This window comes from Podarcis pityusensis, assembly GCF_964106645.2.
Source record: "Podarcis pityusensis genome assembly, chromosome: 8".
Taxonomy (NCBI): domain Eukaryota; kingdom Metazoa; phylum Chordata; class Lepidosauria; order Squamata; family Lacertidae; genus Podarcis; species Podarcis pityusensis.
The window spans coordinates 79467850-79482816 of record NC_138033.1 but is presented as its reverse complement, the minus strand read 5'-3'; the positions used below and the strand labels follow the sequence as shown (position 1 = coordinate 79482816).

At 47.6% G+C, this 14967-nt stretch overlaps 1 protein-coding gene across 2 annotated transcripts in view; it reads left to right on the top strand.

The window, feature by feature from the left end:
- The window catches only part of LOC308483757 (protein-arginine deiminase type-2-like), a 72287-nt gene that overhangs the window by 42847 nt on the left and 14473 nt on the right, over positions 1-14967 (top strand). For both annotated transcript variants that reach the window (XM_081017955.1, XM_081017956.1), the window contains 4 exons: positions 2729-2907; positions 5202-5305; positions 6843-6954; positions 7864-7971. In XM_081017955.1, the coding sequence (XP_080874081.1) occupies positions 2729-2907; positions 5202-5305; positions 6843-6954; positions 7864-7971 (503 nt within the window). The remainder of the gene's footprint in view (positions 1-2728; positions 2908-5201; positions 5306-6842; positions 6955-7863; positions 7972-14967) is intronic.

Sequence of the window (14967 nt, the reverse complement as noted above, 5' to 3'; positions counted from 1 at the left end):
CCCGAGGTACTATTTCTGGGTTAGCAGAGTCTGTAACCTGAAGCGTATGTAACCCGAGGTACCACTGAAAATAAAATCAAATCAAAATCAAATCCGTTTATTGTGAGGACCATGCCTGTACACAAACATTAACACAACAATAGTTAAAAAATATTAAAATTCATTACATACTACGCCAACAAAACCTTCATCCCACAAAATAGAAAGAGAGGGAAAACAAGCAACGAGTTAAACAGACGATGAAGGGGTCTTTACATTGTCATCCATAAATCTTTCCCTGGCTTTCATGGCCTTCATCACAAAAACCGCTACCACATGGGTAATACGTGGGTTTGCATCAACTAACAAAAATTTTACTCTATCTTCAGGATTGGTTATAGAGTTGGGTATAATTTGCAGCAATGCGTCTCTAAAGCCCGAGTAGATGGGGCAATAGAGGAGGTAATGTGTAAGATCCTCTTTAATTTTCATAAGGCAAGGGCATAAACGATGTTCTACTGGGGTTTTTGTGAATCTACCGGTCAGATAGAAAATAAAATAAAATAAAGCTACCCGAATCTATTAACTGCAGCGGGTTTGCTTGAAATCAGGCTAGCTTTGGGTACAGCCTGGAGTAATTCCAAAAAGACAAATTTACGGTAATATTCTCCCCGCCCCTTGCTTTTCCAGCAAGAAAATGTTCAGCTCAGAGCATCTCACATAAATAAGCACTGAAATAATAGTTCCCTTTCAGAGAGCCCTCCTTTCTCCCTGGCCTCACAGACTCGGCTTGTTTTTGAGTCCTGAGGATCAATTGTTTGGCGTCTCTCAAGGGCATCAGAGTCTGGTGACTGGGTGAAAGCTAAGACCTCTCTGGCCAGGTTGCCAAATAACTGTTCCCTGGGATTGAGTTGCAGGACCTTGAATCGTGGACATTCTGGCTTCCGAGCCAGGCGTTCAATTAGTGTATTAATTAGCTGGGTTGGGGGAGGGCAATGGAGTTGCCTTCACCTCCTCAGTGGATAGCAGGGTTGGGTGGGCTTGCTCCTTGGATGTCAGTTTTCTCGGACCCTGCCCAATCCCAATTTCCCTCCAAATCACAGAAAAGGAACTCGTATTTGAACCTGGCCTTCACTAACTCGATGAAGATGTCGACCTGGTGTGTGTCAGCCATGAAAAAGGCAAATTCCATGCTCCAGGGATCATTGGGAAAGGAATTGCAAATAAAGCTGCTGATATCGTAATGACTTTTTACAAATCTTTGGTGCGGCCGCATTTGGAATACCATGTACAGTTCTGGTTGCCTCGCGTCAAAACGGATATGGCAGAGTTGGAAAAGGATGTGATTTTAATCTGTAATGCAAAAGATTTTCCCAGCCTGTTTTGGTTCCATGTGGATGTTTGCAGGCCAGGCTTAACATCTGTACATGTATTTGTCCTGGAAGGCAATGCTTGGTAATTGATATATAAAATCTCACAATAAATCTTGTAATATATATATATATATTTAAGTTTCAGAAAAAAGCGGCCAAAATGATCAAAGAGGGGATGGAGAAACTCCCCTGCGAGGATAGATTTGGGACTTTAAAATTAGATAAAAGTAAGCGGTGGCACAATAGAAGTTTATAAAATTGTGCACAGCACAGAGAAAGTGGAGTTTTCCTCCTCTCATAACACTAGAACTCAGGGATGTCCAAGTAAACTGAATGTGGGAAGGTTCAGGACAGAGAAAAGGAAGCCCCTTTTCACACAGCGCTGCGTTAACCTATGGAACTCCCTGCCTCAGGAGGCAGTGATGGCCGCTAACTTGGATGGCTATAAAAGAGGATCAGACAAATTGATGGAGGAAGAAAGGGCTTTCGAAGGCTACTGCATAGATGGCTATGCTCTGCCTCCACAGCTGGAGGAAGCAGTGGTTCTAAATCCCAGTTGCCAGAGACCACTGGAGGGGAAGGCCTCTTGTGCTCGAATCCTGCATGCAGGCTTCCTGTGAACATGATGATGGTCTAGATGCACTCCTGGCCTGATCCAGCAGAGTTCTTCCTTACTTGTGTTGATCTCCGCTTTCTTTCCCGCCACAGACCCCTTCTTTAAAAAAAATAAAAATATTTATTTGGTTTTTCAGATTAATATTTTACATCCCATATCCAAGATACAACATAAAAACAAAATACCACAGAATCCCCTGGACTTCCCTCCTCCCCTTTGTGGGTCCTATTGTTAATCATTTCCTCCTGCATCTTTTAGAATAATCCAAATCTTTTTTTACCTCTCCGTTATATCCAAAATTCAACTTTAAACTGCAAGTGTTATTTCAACACTGCTAATGATTTTAACTGCTTACAATGGTTTTTAAGATAAATTATAAAATTTCCCCATTCCTTATTATAATTTTGGTCTTCCTGATTTCTGATTCTTCCAGTCAATTTGGCCATTTTGGCATAATCTATCATCTTAATCTGCCGTTCTTCTCTGGTCAGGACATTATCTTCTTTCCATCCCTGAGCCAATAGCATCCGTGCAGCCGTGATTGCATACATAAATAGATTTCTGCTCCATTGGGATTTTGGCACCTAGACTCCCTAAAAGAAAGGCTTCTGGGTTTTTAAAGAAAAAGTTATTTTAAGCATTTTTTCCAATTCATTATATATCATTTCCCAAAATTCTTTTATTACCTGACATTTCCACCACATATGATAAAAGGTGCCTTCATTTTTCCTTACATTTCCAACATATATTTGACCCGCAGATCCCTTCTTTGGCCAGCGCTACATCCACGTCCTGGGGCCACGGAAGCTCTTCCACGTTGTGAAATACACAGGGGGCTCTGCAGAGATGGAATTCTTTGTTGAGGGTCTCCGCTTCCCAGACGCCGGCTTCGACGGTCTCGTCACCATCAACGTCAGCCTGCTGGAGCCAGTTGCTGAGGTTCGGCCAGAGAAAGGGGGGTGGGTGCAGTGGAGGCAGTGGAGATGCTTTCATCCAGCAAAGAGGATGCTTCAAATAATAATACTTTTTTAAAATTTATATGCCGCCCATCTGACTGGGTTGCCCCAGCCACTCTGGGCACCTTCCGACAAAATACTAAAACACAAAAAGGCCTCAAACATTAAAAACTTCCTTGTACAGGGCTGTCTTCAGGTGTCTTCTAAAAGTCAGGGGGATGTTTATTTCCTTGACATCTGACGGTAGGGCGTTCCTTTTTTATATAATAAATTTTATTAGATTTTCACAAATTTAATGTATAAAATTCAGTGTTAGGTAAGGTTCCCATTCGGGCTGGTATGTCACCGTCATTACAGTTTTAAAGATCACCTCAAGTGCCGCTTTTAAGCAAAAAGGCTTTGAAACGTCAGCTGCAGAATGTTGATCAACAGCACAACACCGCGAGGGAAGTGAAAGGTCTGTGCGGGTAAGGAAGCTGGTGTGGCAGGGCAGGATGTTAGTCTGATATTTATTGTATTCACAGCCCACCTTTCTTCCTCCCAAGGAGCTCAGGCACATGGTACTCCCTCTCCTAAGTTACTCCCCGCAACAACCCTGTGAGGTAGGTTAGACAGAGGGCCAGTGGCTTGGCCAAGGCCACTCAGCGAGTTTCATGGCCAAGTAAGGGGGATTCGAACCCTGGTTTCTCCCAGCACTCTAACCACTATGCCACGCTGTCCAAACAGCAGTATGCAGCCCAGTTAGCAAGCAGCTAATGGAAGTTGTTGCTTTCAGGCATCCAAAAGCTGTCCCCTCCTCCTGGCCACTGGCATGGTGTAACTGCAGAAGGAGCTGCTGATGTTAGGGCTCGACACTTCACTTCACACTGTTAATGTGCCAGTTTTCCCTTGGCAGGTGACGGGTTCGCTTTCAAGTTTCCCTTTTCTCTTTGTCTGCTACTTCAGCCACAAAGAGGCTGCTTGGTGTGTGAATCTCTCTCGCTGCCTCTCCCGCCCCCTTCCCACCTGCCTCTTCACCCCCACCCCAACAAAGCAATATGAATTGGGGGCCGCTAGAAGAAAAGGCCAGCTTTAAATTAAGCTGGACGGCCTTCTCATGTTCTCTCACTCGCCTGCTGGAATGCTGCGCATGACTCTCGTGGGGCCTGCAACTTCTATTAGCCACCTGCTAATCTGGCTAGGGATCCCTAATGGACCTGTGTTCTGCCTTCTGCTTCCTTGCCCCAGCAGACCTTTCTCTTCCCTCACAGAAGCTGTGCTGTTGGTCAACATCCCGTAGCTGTCTCTGTTTCTCTGGGCAGCCAGTTTTTAAAAACAAAGGGCCACCGTGTTTACTGGATTGGTGGCTTTTTATCACCGGTGCATTCTGCAACATTTCATTGGTGCAATAACAGGGTATTTAGCTGACCCAGAAACTCCAGCGGGTGCAGAATGCCGCGGTGAGGCTCCTTACGGGGTCCTTGCCGCGGGATCACATTCATCCTGTGCTTTACCAGCTGCACTGGCTGCCGGTAGAGTACAGGGTCAGGTTTAAGGTGCTGGTTTTGACCTTTAAAGCCCTATGCAGCCTAGGGCCACGTACCTATGGGACCACCTCTCCTGGTATGCCCCGCGGAGGACCTTAAGGTCCACAAATGACAACACCTTGGAGGTCCCAAGTTGCGAGGTGGTTAGATTGGTCTCAACTAGGGCCAGGGCCTTTTCAGTACTGGCCCCGACTTGGTGGAACGCTCTGTCACAAGAGACTAGGGCCCTGTGGGACTTGACATCTTTCCACAGGGCCTGCAAGACAGAGCTGTTCTGCCTGGCCTTGGGTTTGGACTCAGTCTGACCCTTATGTTGCCCTCCCCTTACGGTTTTGATCCATGGGCTACTTTTAAAATGAGGCTGCATTTTAAATTATATTTTAACCTGTATTTTAAATTGGTTTTATTATTATTATTATTGTAATTTTACTGGTGTTAGCTGCCCTGAGCCCAGCTCTGGCTGGGGAGGGTGAGGTATAAATAAAAATTTATTATTATTATTATTATTATTATTATTTATTAACCCATGCACTGTTCTGTTTCACCAGTTGTTCCTTGATACTACTAGCCAGGGTGGTTCTCTGCCACCATGGCTGGAGGCAGCAATCCTTCTGAATACCAGTCCCTGAATAAGAGCAGAAAGTTCTTCCTAATGTTTAGTCGGAAACTTCTATCTTGTAATTTTGATCTGTTGGTTTGGGTCCTGCCTTCTGGAGTAGCAGAATACAAGCTGTCTCCATCTTTCTTCCAGGGTATTCCACAGACCCCAATTTTCACAGACACCGTAGTCTTCCGGATCGCCCCATGGATCATGACCCCAAACACTTTGGCGCCAGTCAACGTTTTTGTCTGCAGGTAAGGTGTCAGAAAAGGAGGAGGCGTTGGAACTTAACAGGAGATGTTTTGAATGCAGGGCTTGGTTTGAATTTGTAAAACCAGCTTTTGCATCCTGAAACTCGGCTGGGGTTCAGGTTCTGTCAGTGGTGGGTTTCTTTTTTTCCAAAAACTAAGCATTCGACAGCAACAAGGGAGATGCAACAAACAGCAGCTGATAGTATAAAAGGAGAAACATTTTATTATGACGATCACTGATGTTTAATGCAAGTGCCATTTAATGGCACTTACAAAAGGATGAGGTCAGGAAGACGTTCGAGCCAGTTCGCATTGTAAAGCAAATCTACCTAATTCTCCGAATTTTGCAGTGAAGTTCCCTAACCAAGTTGTGTGTACAAAAAAAACACCATACACAGGTGCAAAGTGTAAATGAATATCATACAAGAACGTGCTGCAGTTAGGGGAAATTGCTTTGCTACAATGTGTATTTACAAGAAGTTCAAAATGCAGACTGATGTGTGAGCGTTAGGAGAAATTCTCCCTAAAATGCCAATTAATTTTGATGAATTTTTATTAAAAAGAAAATCACTAGCTGGTGTGGGAAGGTGGAGAACTAAAGGTAAGGTTTGAAAAAAGTTAGAAACCGAAATCAACAGGTTTTCTCACCCGTAAGCATCATGCCAGGTGGTCTGGAAGGCAGTAGTGGGAGAAAAGGGAGAAAAGGCAGAATTGTTTGTGACATACTGGGGGGGGGGGTAGCCTCTTGGCAAGGGCTTTGTCAACTTCAGGGGAGAGGAACATCTGCAGCACTCCAGATGTTGCTGGACTCCAGCTCCCATCACCATCCCTTAAGTCATGCTGGCTGCTGGGAGTCCAATGACACTTAAGGGGCCACAGCTTCCCTGTCCTTGAACCCTCCCCTCACTTGCCTTTGTTGCCCATACTTCGCACCTCAAACACTTGCCTTTATTACGTGCAGTTACCCCTTTCACTGGGACGTGGGTGGTGCTGTGGGTTAAACTACAGAGCGTAGGGCTTGCTGATCAGAAGGTCGGTGGTTCGAATCCCCGCAACGGGGTGAGCTCCCGTTGCTCGGTCCCTGCTCCTGCCAACCTAGCAGTTCGAAAGCACGTCAAAGTGCAAGTAGATAAATACCTTCTCTGGCGGGAAGGTAAACGGCGTTTCCGTGTGCTGCTCTGGTTCGCCAGAAGCGGCTTAGTTATGCCGGCTGCATGACCCGGAAGCTGTACGCCGGCTCCCTCGGCCAGTAAAGCAAGATGAGCATCGCAACCCCAGAGTCGGCCACGACTGGACCTAATGCTCAGGGGTCCCTTTACCTTTACCCCTTTCACAGCTCTGCCTCCTTTTAATGGGGAACCAGGGGTACCCAAAGATGTTACCAACTCCCATCATCTCTGACCATTGACCATGATGTCAGCATTTGGAGGGGCATAGCTGTTCCCCAGCCCTGATCTGTGGAGTCCACCCCACCCCACCCTACTTTCAAGCTGGCCATGAAAGCATCCCCAGTTAACCCATCTTTGTCCTCCCCTGTCAGTGTGAAGGATAATTACCTCTTCCTGAAGGAGATCAAGAACTTGGTCAGCAAAGCTAACTGCAAGGTGTCGGTCTGCTCACGGTACATGAACCGAGGGGACCGGTGGATGCAGGTGAGTGGGTTGCCAGTCTTAAACTCTGGGGAGCCGTTGCTGCCAGCCAGTGTGGACAGTACCAAGGTACTTGGGCCAACGACATGACTCAGTCTAAAGCTCCCAATCCACGATTCTGCCCACATTTCCTGAACTTCAATTTCCCAGGTTTTCAGTAAAGGTAAGCTGTAAGAAGAGATCTGCTGGATCAGGCCAATGGCCTATCTAGTCCAGAATCCTGTACTTACAGTGGCCAACCAGATGCCCATGATGGGAAACCCAGGATTCGAACACAAGAGCAATTTTCCCCTCCTGCAGTTTCCAGCAAATTGGAATTGCTGTTTCCTCTTGCAGAGGTAGACCATAGTCCTCACGGCTAGTAGCCACTGACAGCTTTCACCTCCTCCGCGAATTTGTCCAGTCCTCTTGTATAGCCATCCAAGTTGGTGACCCCGTCCTGTGGGAGAGAGTTCCACAGTTTAACTCCTTGCTGCACGAAGAAAGACTTGCTTTTCTCTGCCCTGAATCTCCCAACATTCAGCTTCATCGGATGTCCTTGGTTTTACCTGTGGGCTCCCAGCTTCCTGGCAGGATGCATGTTTAGCAGGCAGATTTTTATTTTTATTTTTAAGGGGGGGGGAATTATTTTTATCCCCAGTGGGTCATTAAGGAACTGAGCTTGCTAGATTAAAGCAAAGCCCTTTGTGAGGAGGCAGCTCTGCAATCTAATGTTACAAATGTTGGGCGAGTCCCCTCTTTGGCAAGAGCCCATGGGGTTCCAGGCACTCACCCAGGGTCTGTGTTCCTTCGGAGAATTGAGACACGGCAGAGATTGTCATAGCTTTAAGAAATATGGTTTATTCACCTATTTACACCTTCAGTCTGCATGGAGGGAGTCCAGATCTTGCTGATTTCTCTTTTCCTCTGCAGGATGAGATTGAGTTTGGCTACATCCATGCCCCCCACAAGGGCTTCCCGGTGGTCCTGGACTCCCCGAGGAACGGAGGCCTCGAAGACTTCGCTGTGAAAGAGATTTTGGTAAGAGCATCCTCTTCTTACCACCGTTACCACAACATGTGATTTATCCTGAATTCCCTTGTGCGAAGGAAGTTTTGCTAAGGTAAGGTCTGCTCTCATCTGCTTTGCCATCCCAAACGTGCATCCTGCCAGGAAGGCAGACTATGCTGGCAGAGAGCAGAGCCACACTGTCCGTCGGACGCACATCCAGCCCACTTTTAAAGCGCAAAATTTCCATAAGAACCTAAGGAAAGCCTGCAGGATCAGGCCAATAGCCCATCTAGTCTAGCATCCTGACCTCACAGTGGCCTGCAGGAAACCCACAAGCAGCACAGGAGCTCTCCCCTACTACGGTTTCCAGGAACTCATATTCAGAAGCTTCACACTGCAGAAGCCGAGCACGACCATCATGGATAGTGGCCACTGATAGCTTTAACTTACTCCGTGAATTTGCCCAACCCTCTTTTAAAGCCATCCAAGTTGGTGGCCCTCCCTGCCTCCTGTGGAAGTGAGTTCCACAGTTTAACTATACTGTTGTTGGGCTCCCAGCTCCCGTCCTCATCCCTGACCCCTGGGCCCTGCTGGCTGGGGCTGAAGGGAGTCAGAATTCTGCAGCATCCGGAGGCCAGCCCATTAGCTATCCCCTCCTCTGGCTGCAAAGGAGGCTTGTGTGTATGGCAGGGGGGCCAAATGTGGGTATGGGAACTCCAGAAGGGTGATGTTGACCCAGTGTGATGAGGGCTGAGCCTAGCTCATTTCTCCAGAGCCCCCACCAGACCTTGTGTGCTTTTCGCTGGGGAGAGAGGGCAGCAACGGAAAGGGCAGCAATGGTTAAGGGCATCTGGGAGCAGCAGGAGGCTGACGTGGAACCCGCTGGGTCAGTCACCTGAAAAGAAATGGGTTTTTAATGCTGCTGTTTCGCTCTGTGAGATCACGCTGTCTTCATCTGCTCTGTTCCCCTTGGAAGGGGCAGAGCGAAGACACTGGATGATGCAGGACAGCTGGACTACGTCATCTCCCCTGTTGCTTCCCTGCCCCCTAAAAACACCAAGATTCCCCTTTTCTTTTTAAAGTTTTTATTATTTTATTTTGACAAAGTAATAATCATAAATAAATGAGAATAAAAATGAGCACCCCACCACTGAGACCATTCCATTGTAACTTATCCAGCCTCCCAAAATTTCAACACCTTTTGCAATCCTCAATGGTTTTGGAATAAGGGGCTGACTTAAACAGCACCATAGGAGCTGTCTTTATACCCTTGGTCCAGCTAGCTCAGTATTGCCTACACCAGTAGTGGTAGTGGTTCTCCAAAGTTTCAGGTCTTTTCTAGCCCTACCTTAGGATGCTGCTGAGGACAGAACCTGGGACCTACAAAGCAGATGCTCTGTATCACTCAGTTTTACAGCCCTTTCCCTTTTGGATCAACGGCAGCTCAGAAGGGCTCTCCAGGCCTTCTTGCTTTGGGATCGCACATGCCTTCAGTCAGAGAACATAAGGGCATAGTGGGCATCCTCTTCTCACAAGGGCCCGCCAGATGCCCCAAAGCAAAACCAGCAAGTAGGATTCAAACACAAGAGCTCGCTCCTCTCTTGCCCTTTCCAGCAACTGGCGTTCAGAAGCATTTAATGCTGTATTGTTTTTAACACTCTATTGGGAGCTGCCCAGAGTGTCTGGGAAACTCAGCCAAATGGGCGAGGTATAAATAATAAATAAATTATCATCATTATTATTATTATTTACTGCCTCCAAACGCAAAGCATGGTCATCGGGCTAGTAGGCATTGACAGCCCTCTCCCCTCCATGAATTTGCCTAATTCCCTAATCCTTTTTTTTAAAAAAGCCATCCAGATTGATGGCCATTTCTGCCCCCTGCAGGAGTGAGTTCCGCAGTTTAACTCTGTGCTGCACAAAGAAGGACTTCCTTTTATACATCCTGAATCTTCCATCCAACGTTCAGTTTCACTGGATGTCCACCAGTTATTGTGTTACGCTTTCTCCTTGCCAGGCATAATTTTATCACGTTGCCACCTTTTCTCTAAAGTCACAAATGCTGAAGCCTTTCCTCCTAGGGGAGTCTCCCTTTTCTGAACCGTTTCCACCTCTCCAGGATCCCTTTAGAGGTGAGCGTCAAGAACGGGCGAGGCATCTAAAAACTGCCCCCTCTTGCTGGACAGCCCACTGACGGCTTGCGTCAAGCAATGTCAGCCAAGGACAGGCAGGAGCCCTTGCCAGCAGCGAATCAGAAAAGTGGGCAGGGTGAGGGCCGAACCTTTGGCAACCCGTTAACCTCATTGGACCTCAAGTCTAGATTCGCACCACCAGATCTGGTCTGTGTGTGTCCTTCTAGCCTCTCGTGAGATGTCTGTACCCTTGAAATTTAGGGGGTGCCTGGGCACCAGTCTGTCTTGCCGCTGGGCGCCACCCCGCGTCGCTGGTAACAGGAGACGGGAGCGCGGAGCGCTGTTGGCACCCCCCTCATGGTCCGCGCCCGCCTCAGAGAAGGTTAATCGCTTTTAAACATGGTGAGATCTATCATTTATCATGCCTCGAATGAGTACAGCCAGTCCTGGATTTGTCATGCAGGAAAGGAATACCACGTTGATCTCTGGCTCTTACTTTGCAAATATATATAAATATGTATGCAAGCAATCGCCCCTCTAAAAGGGGGGGTGGAATAATAGCATTTAGAAAAGCAATTTTGGACTCTGGAGCGAGCTGAACGTATTATATTCCAATTGTTTGCTTTGAAGCCTCCTCTATTCTGCCTCCTATCTTTTCCAATCTCATTTTCCAGATGGGACACTTTAGCCAAATATTCTCGCCCCCTTCTCCGGCAAGGCACACGTGGCCATCCATAAGCCCTTTGTGGGGCTTAATGGAAAAACTGAGAGGCGGGAGAAATTATTTCTCTGCGCAGAAGGACTTGGCTTGAATGAACCAAGGGGAGAAGCAGTCCTAGCCGCAAGGGTCCCATCTGAGCCATTATAGGAATGGAAACTGGGATCTTTCCCGAAGGACCTTTCCTAAAAGTGGCAAAGTAGTTAGAATCTCAGAGCGTCTCAGTGAAAAGTCGCGGAATTGTGGAGTTTCTAGAAATTGGTGTTCAGAATTGATGCTGCCTCCAACTGCAGGGCAGAGCTGTCTAGTAGCCGTCACTAGCCCTCTCCTCCTCCCTGAATTTGCCCAATCCTCTTTTAAAGGCACTGGCGTTGGCGATTATCACATCCTCCTGTGGAAACAAGTTCCCCCAGTTTAGCTCTGTGCTACCTGAAGACGTCCTTTCATAATTTTATCAGCCCTGAATCTTCCAACATTCAGCTTCAGTGGAGTTCTCGCTTTATGAGAAAGGAAGAAAGCATTTCAACTCCTCTATCGCATCACCTCTTATTTGCCTTTTCTCTGAACTAATAAGTCACAAACACTGCAACCTTTCCATCCCCTTGATCATATTGCTTGCACTTATCTGGGTCTTCTCCAGCTCTGCCATCTCCTTTTTGAGGCAAGGCCTCGGGAGCCATGGGTTTTGGAATCACCCCACCCCCACCCCTCGGCAGCAAAGTTTCAAGTCTCCAATCCCCCATGAGCGTGAAGAGGAATGAGAAAAAGGCTCCATTCCATCACCTCCCGGAGTGAATTGCCTCTCCGCCATTTAGGAGAAGCAAGTGGAAACCCAGGCACTAACCCAATACATCCTCATTCCTGCATAAATCATCCTTATGGCAGCCTCCCTCTCCCCACTGTGCCCACCAGAAATTGTGCCCTCAGGCATACGCAGAAGGACGCTGCAGTCTTCTCTTTCCACCAAGCGAGTCTCCCAAGCACAAGATAAACAAGGGCTGTGATGGTTCAGGGAGCTGCTGCAAGAGACGGGGTGCCAGGAGCCTGCCCCACTTGGGCAGGTGGTGTCGACTCCTTGGGGTGCCCCCTTTTCCCTACCTTATTGTTTTGTTGTTTTTGTTTTAATTCTTTAGTAAAGGTAAAGGGACCCCAGACCGTTAGGTCCAATCGTGACCGACTCTGGGGTTGCGGCGCTCATCTCGCTTTATTGGCCGAGGGAGCTGGCGTACAGCTTCCGGGTCGTGTGGCCAGCATGACTAAGCCGCTTCTGGTGAACCAGAGCAGCGCACGGAAACGTCGTTTACCTTCGCGCCACAGCGGTACCTATTTATCTACTTGTACTTCGACGTGCTTTCCAATTGCTAGGTTTGCAGGAGCAGGGACCGAGCAACGGGAGCTCACCCCGTCGCAGGGATTCGAATCGCTGACCTTCTGATCAGCAAGTCCTAGGCTCTGTGGTTTAACCCACAGTGCCACCCGCGTCCCTATTCAGTTTATTCTGTGAACAAACCTGTGATCTTGTAATGAAGGGTGATATATGCGTTTAAAACATCAACATCATCATATACCCATGTGGTGTTGCTGCAAGATTTCTCTGAAAAGAGGTACCTTATTCAGTGACTTTTTGAAGAAGCACACACAAAATTAAAATGTCCACAGGAAGACAGGAAGCTGGGTTATATTGAGCCAGTGCCTTGGGTCCACCTAGCTCAGAGCTCTCCACACAGACTGGCAGCAGCTCTCCAGTGTTTCAGGGAGGGAGTCTTTCCCAGCCCTACTTAGAAGATGTCAGGATTGAACCTAGGGCCTTCTGCAGGCCAAGCAGGTGCTCTGCCACTGAGCTGTGGCCCCTCCCTGCTTGGAAATGCTGCCAGCATTGATTGAAATGGGGGCCTCGTCCGCCACGCAAAGCAGGGGCTATACCGCTGAGTCACAGCCCTGTCCAAAAACAACTGTGCAATGATTGTAAATCTCACCAAGACAACTGATTAAAAGTTTCTGACATATTTATTTCACAAAATTTATGCACTGCTTGATTGTAAAAGGGGGGGCGGAACCCTCAACACAATTATCCATCAGAATAACAAACAACAATCATTCAATGCATGCAGAAAGTCACAAATTTGCAAGAGCAGAATGTGCTGGGGTGTTTTGTTTAGTTTTTGAGGTTCTTTTGGGATTTAACACAACATCTCTCGACCCAACTCCACCCAGGCAGATGCCCTTATTAATGCCATTTAGTGGCCCTCCCCTCCCCTCCAAAATCTTCCAGTCCTTGGGCTCCAGCGATGCAGCTGGCATGCTGCCCCCTTCCCAGGGAGGCTTTTGCAGCCCTCCCCATACCACGAATTCGTAAGATGGCATCGCAATTGGCTACGGCCACGAGGCTGCCCCAGTTATCCTCGGACAAGCAAAACAGGCCTTCGCAGTCAGGATTATTGAATGACGAAGGATTAAGGCGATGAAACAGATACCCTGAGTCATTCTGAAATCTATTTGGAGGTAGGATTCGTACGGGGAGCTCTGGTAACGTTATCCAGGCAAAAGACTCTGCGCTTTCTCTGGTGGCTTCCTGGCCACTCCTACCCACCTGCCATTCCGAGCCCACAAGGCCTTTAAGGAAAAGAGACGTTTTGTCCAAGGACATCACAGGGAAGGAATCCCAGTTCTTTCCTGGCCTTGGGATGAAGCCGTCAAGCTGTCGTCGGCCACAACTTTGCTTTCTCCTTGGCCGGGTTGGCGCAATCGCCGAAGCATCTTCTGGCAGGAAGAAAAAGGGCCCTTCTGCGATGTGCTTCGTTGCACCGCCCGGTAACCTAATCGCGGAGATGGGATTACACCTTGCAAAGTAGGTTCAAACAACCTAATATCCTGCCAGGCCGTTTTTCAGTCTTGTTGAAACCTAGACCCCTTTTGTGATTCCTTTCCATCTTTCCTGCTCTGAATCCCTGTTCTCCTTTCTTAAAAACATAAGAAGAGCCCTGCTGGATCAGGCCCAAGGCCCAGCTAGTTCCTAATAATAATAATACTTTTTTATTATTTATACCCCTCCCATCTGGCTAGGTTTCCCCAGCCACTTTGGGAGGCTTCCAGCACATAAAAAACATAATAAAACTTCAAACGTTAAAAACTTCCCCATACAGGGCTGCCTTCAGATGTCTTCTAAAAGTTGTGTAGTTCCTTATCTCCTTGACATCTGATGGGAGGGTGTTCCACAGGATGGGCGCCACTACCAAGAAGGCCCTCTGCCTAGTTCCCTGTAGCTTCACTTCTCTCAGGGAGGGAGCCACCAGAAGACCCTCAGAGCTGGACCTCAGTGTCAGGGCTGAATGAAGGGGGTGGAGATGCTCCTTTTGGTATACAGAGCCAATGCTGTTTAGGGCTTACAAGGTCAAGACCAACACTTTGAATTGTGCTCCAAAATATACAGGGAGCAGATGTAGGTCTTTCAGGATCGGTGTTATACGGTGGCTGCTCCCAGTTACCAGTGTAGCTGCCGCATTCTTGATCACTTGTCATTTCTGGGTCACCTTCAAAGGTAGCCCCACGTAGATCACATTGCAGTAGTCCAAGGAGGAGATAACCAGAGCATGTACCATTCTGGCGAGAAAGTGCATGCGCAGGCAGGGTCAACCGGTGTACCAGATGGAGCTGGTTGGACCAGATAGAACATCCTGTTCTCACAGTGGGCAACCAGATACCCATGGGAAGCCCACAAAGAGGATTTGAGTGCAAATGCAACTCTCCCCTCCTGTGGTTTCCAGCAGCTGTTATTCAGAAGCATTGCTGCCTCTGGCTGCAAAGGCAGAGCATAGCCATTGTGGCTAGTAGCCAGGGATAACCCTCTCCTCCACAAATTTGCCCAGTCCTCTTTTTAAAATATCAAAGTCGGTGACTGTTATGGCTTCTTGTAGGAGCGAGTTCCACAGTTTAACACTGTGCTGTGTGAAGAAGAACTTCCTTATATCCTAAATCTTCCAACATTCAGCTTCATTCGATGCCCACAAGTATTGTTTTCGGAGAGAGGGAGGAAACTTTTATCTTTCCACTCTCCATGCAGTTCATTTTTAAAAACTAATGTTTATAAATCTGTCTCTTAAATCATTCCTGTCCTAATCCCTGTTGGCCTTTCTTCAGCCTCGGAAGTTGACCCATGTTAAATTGCTGTATACAAGC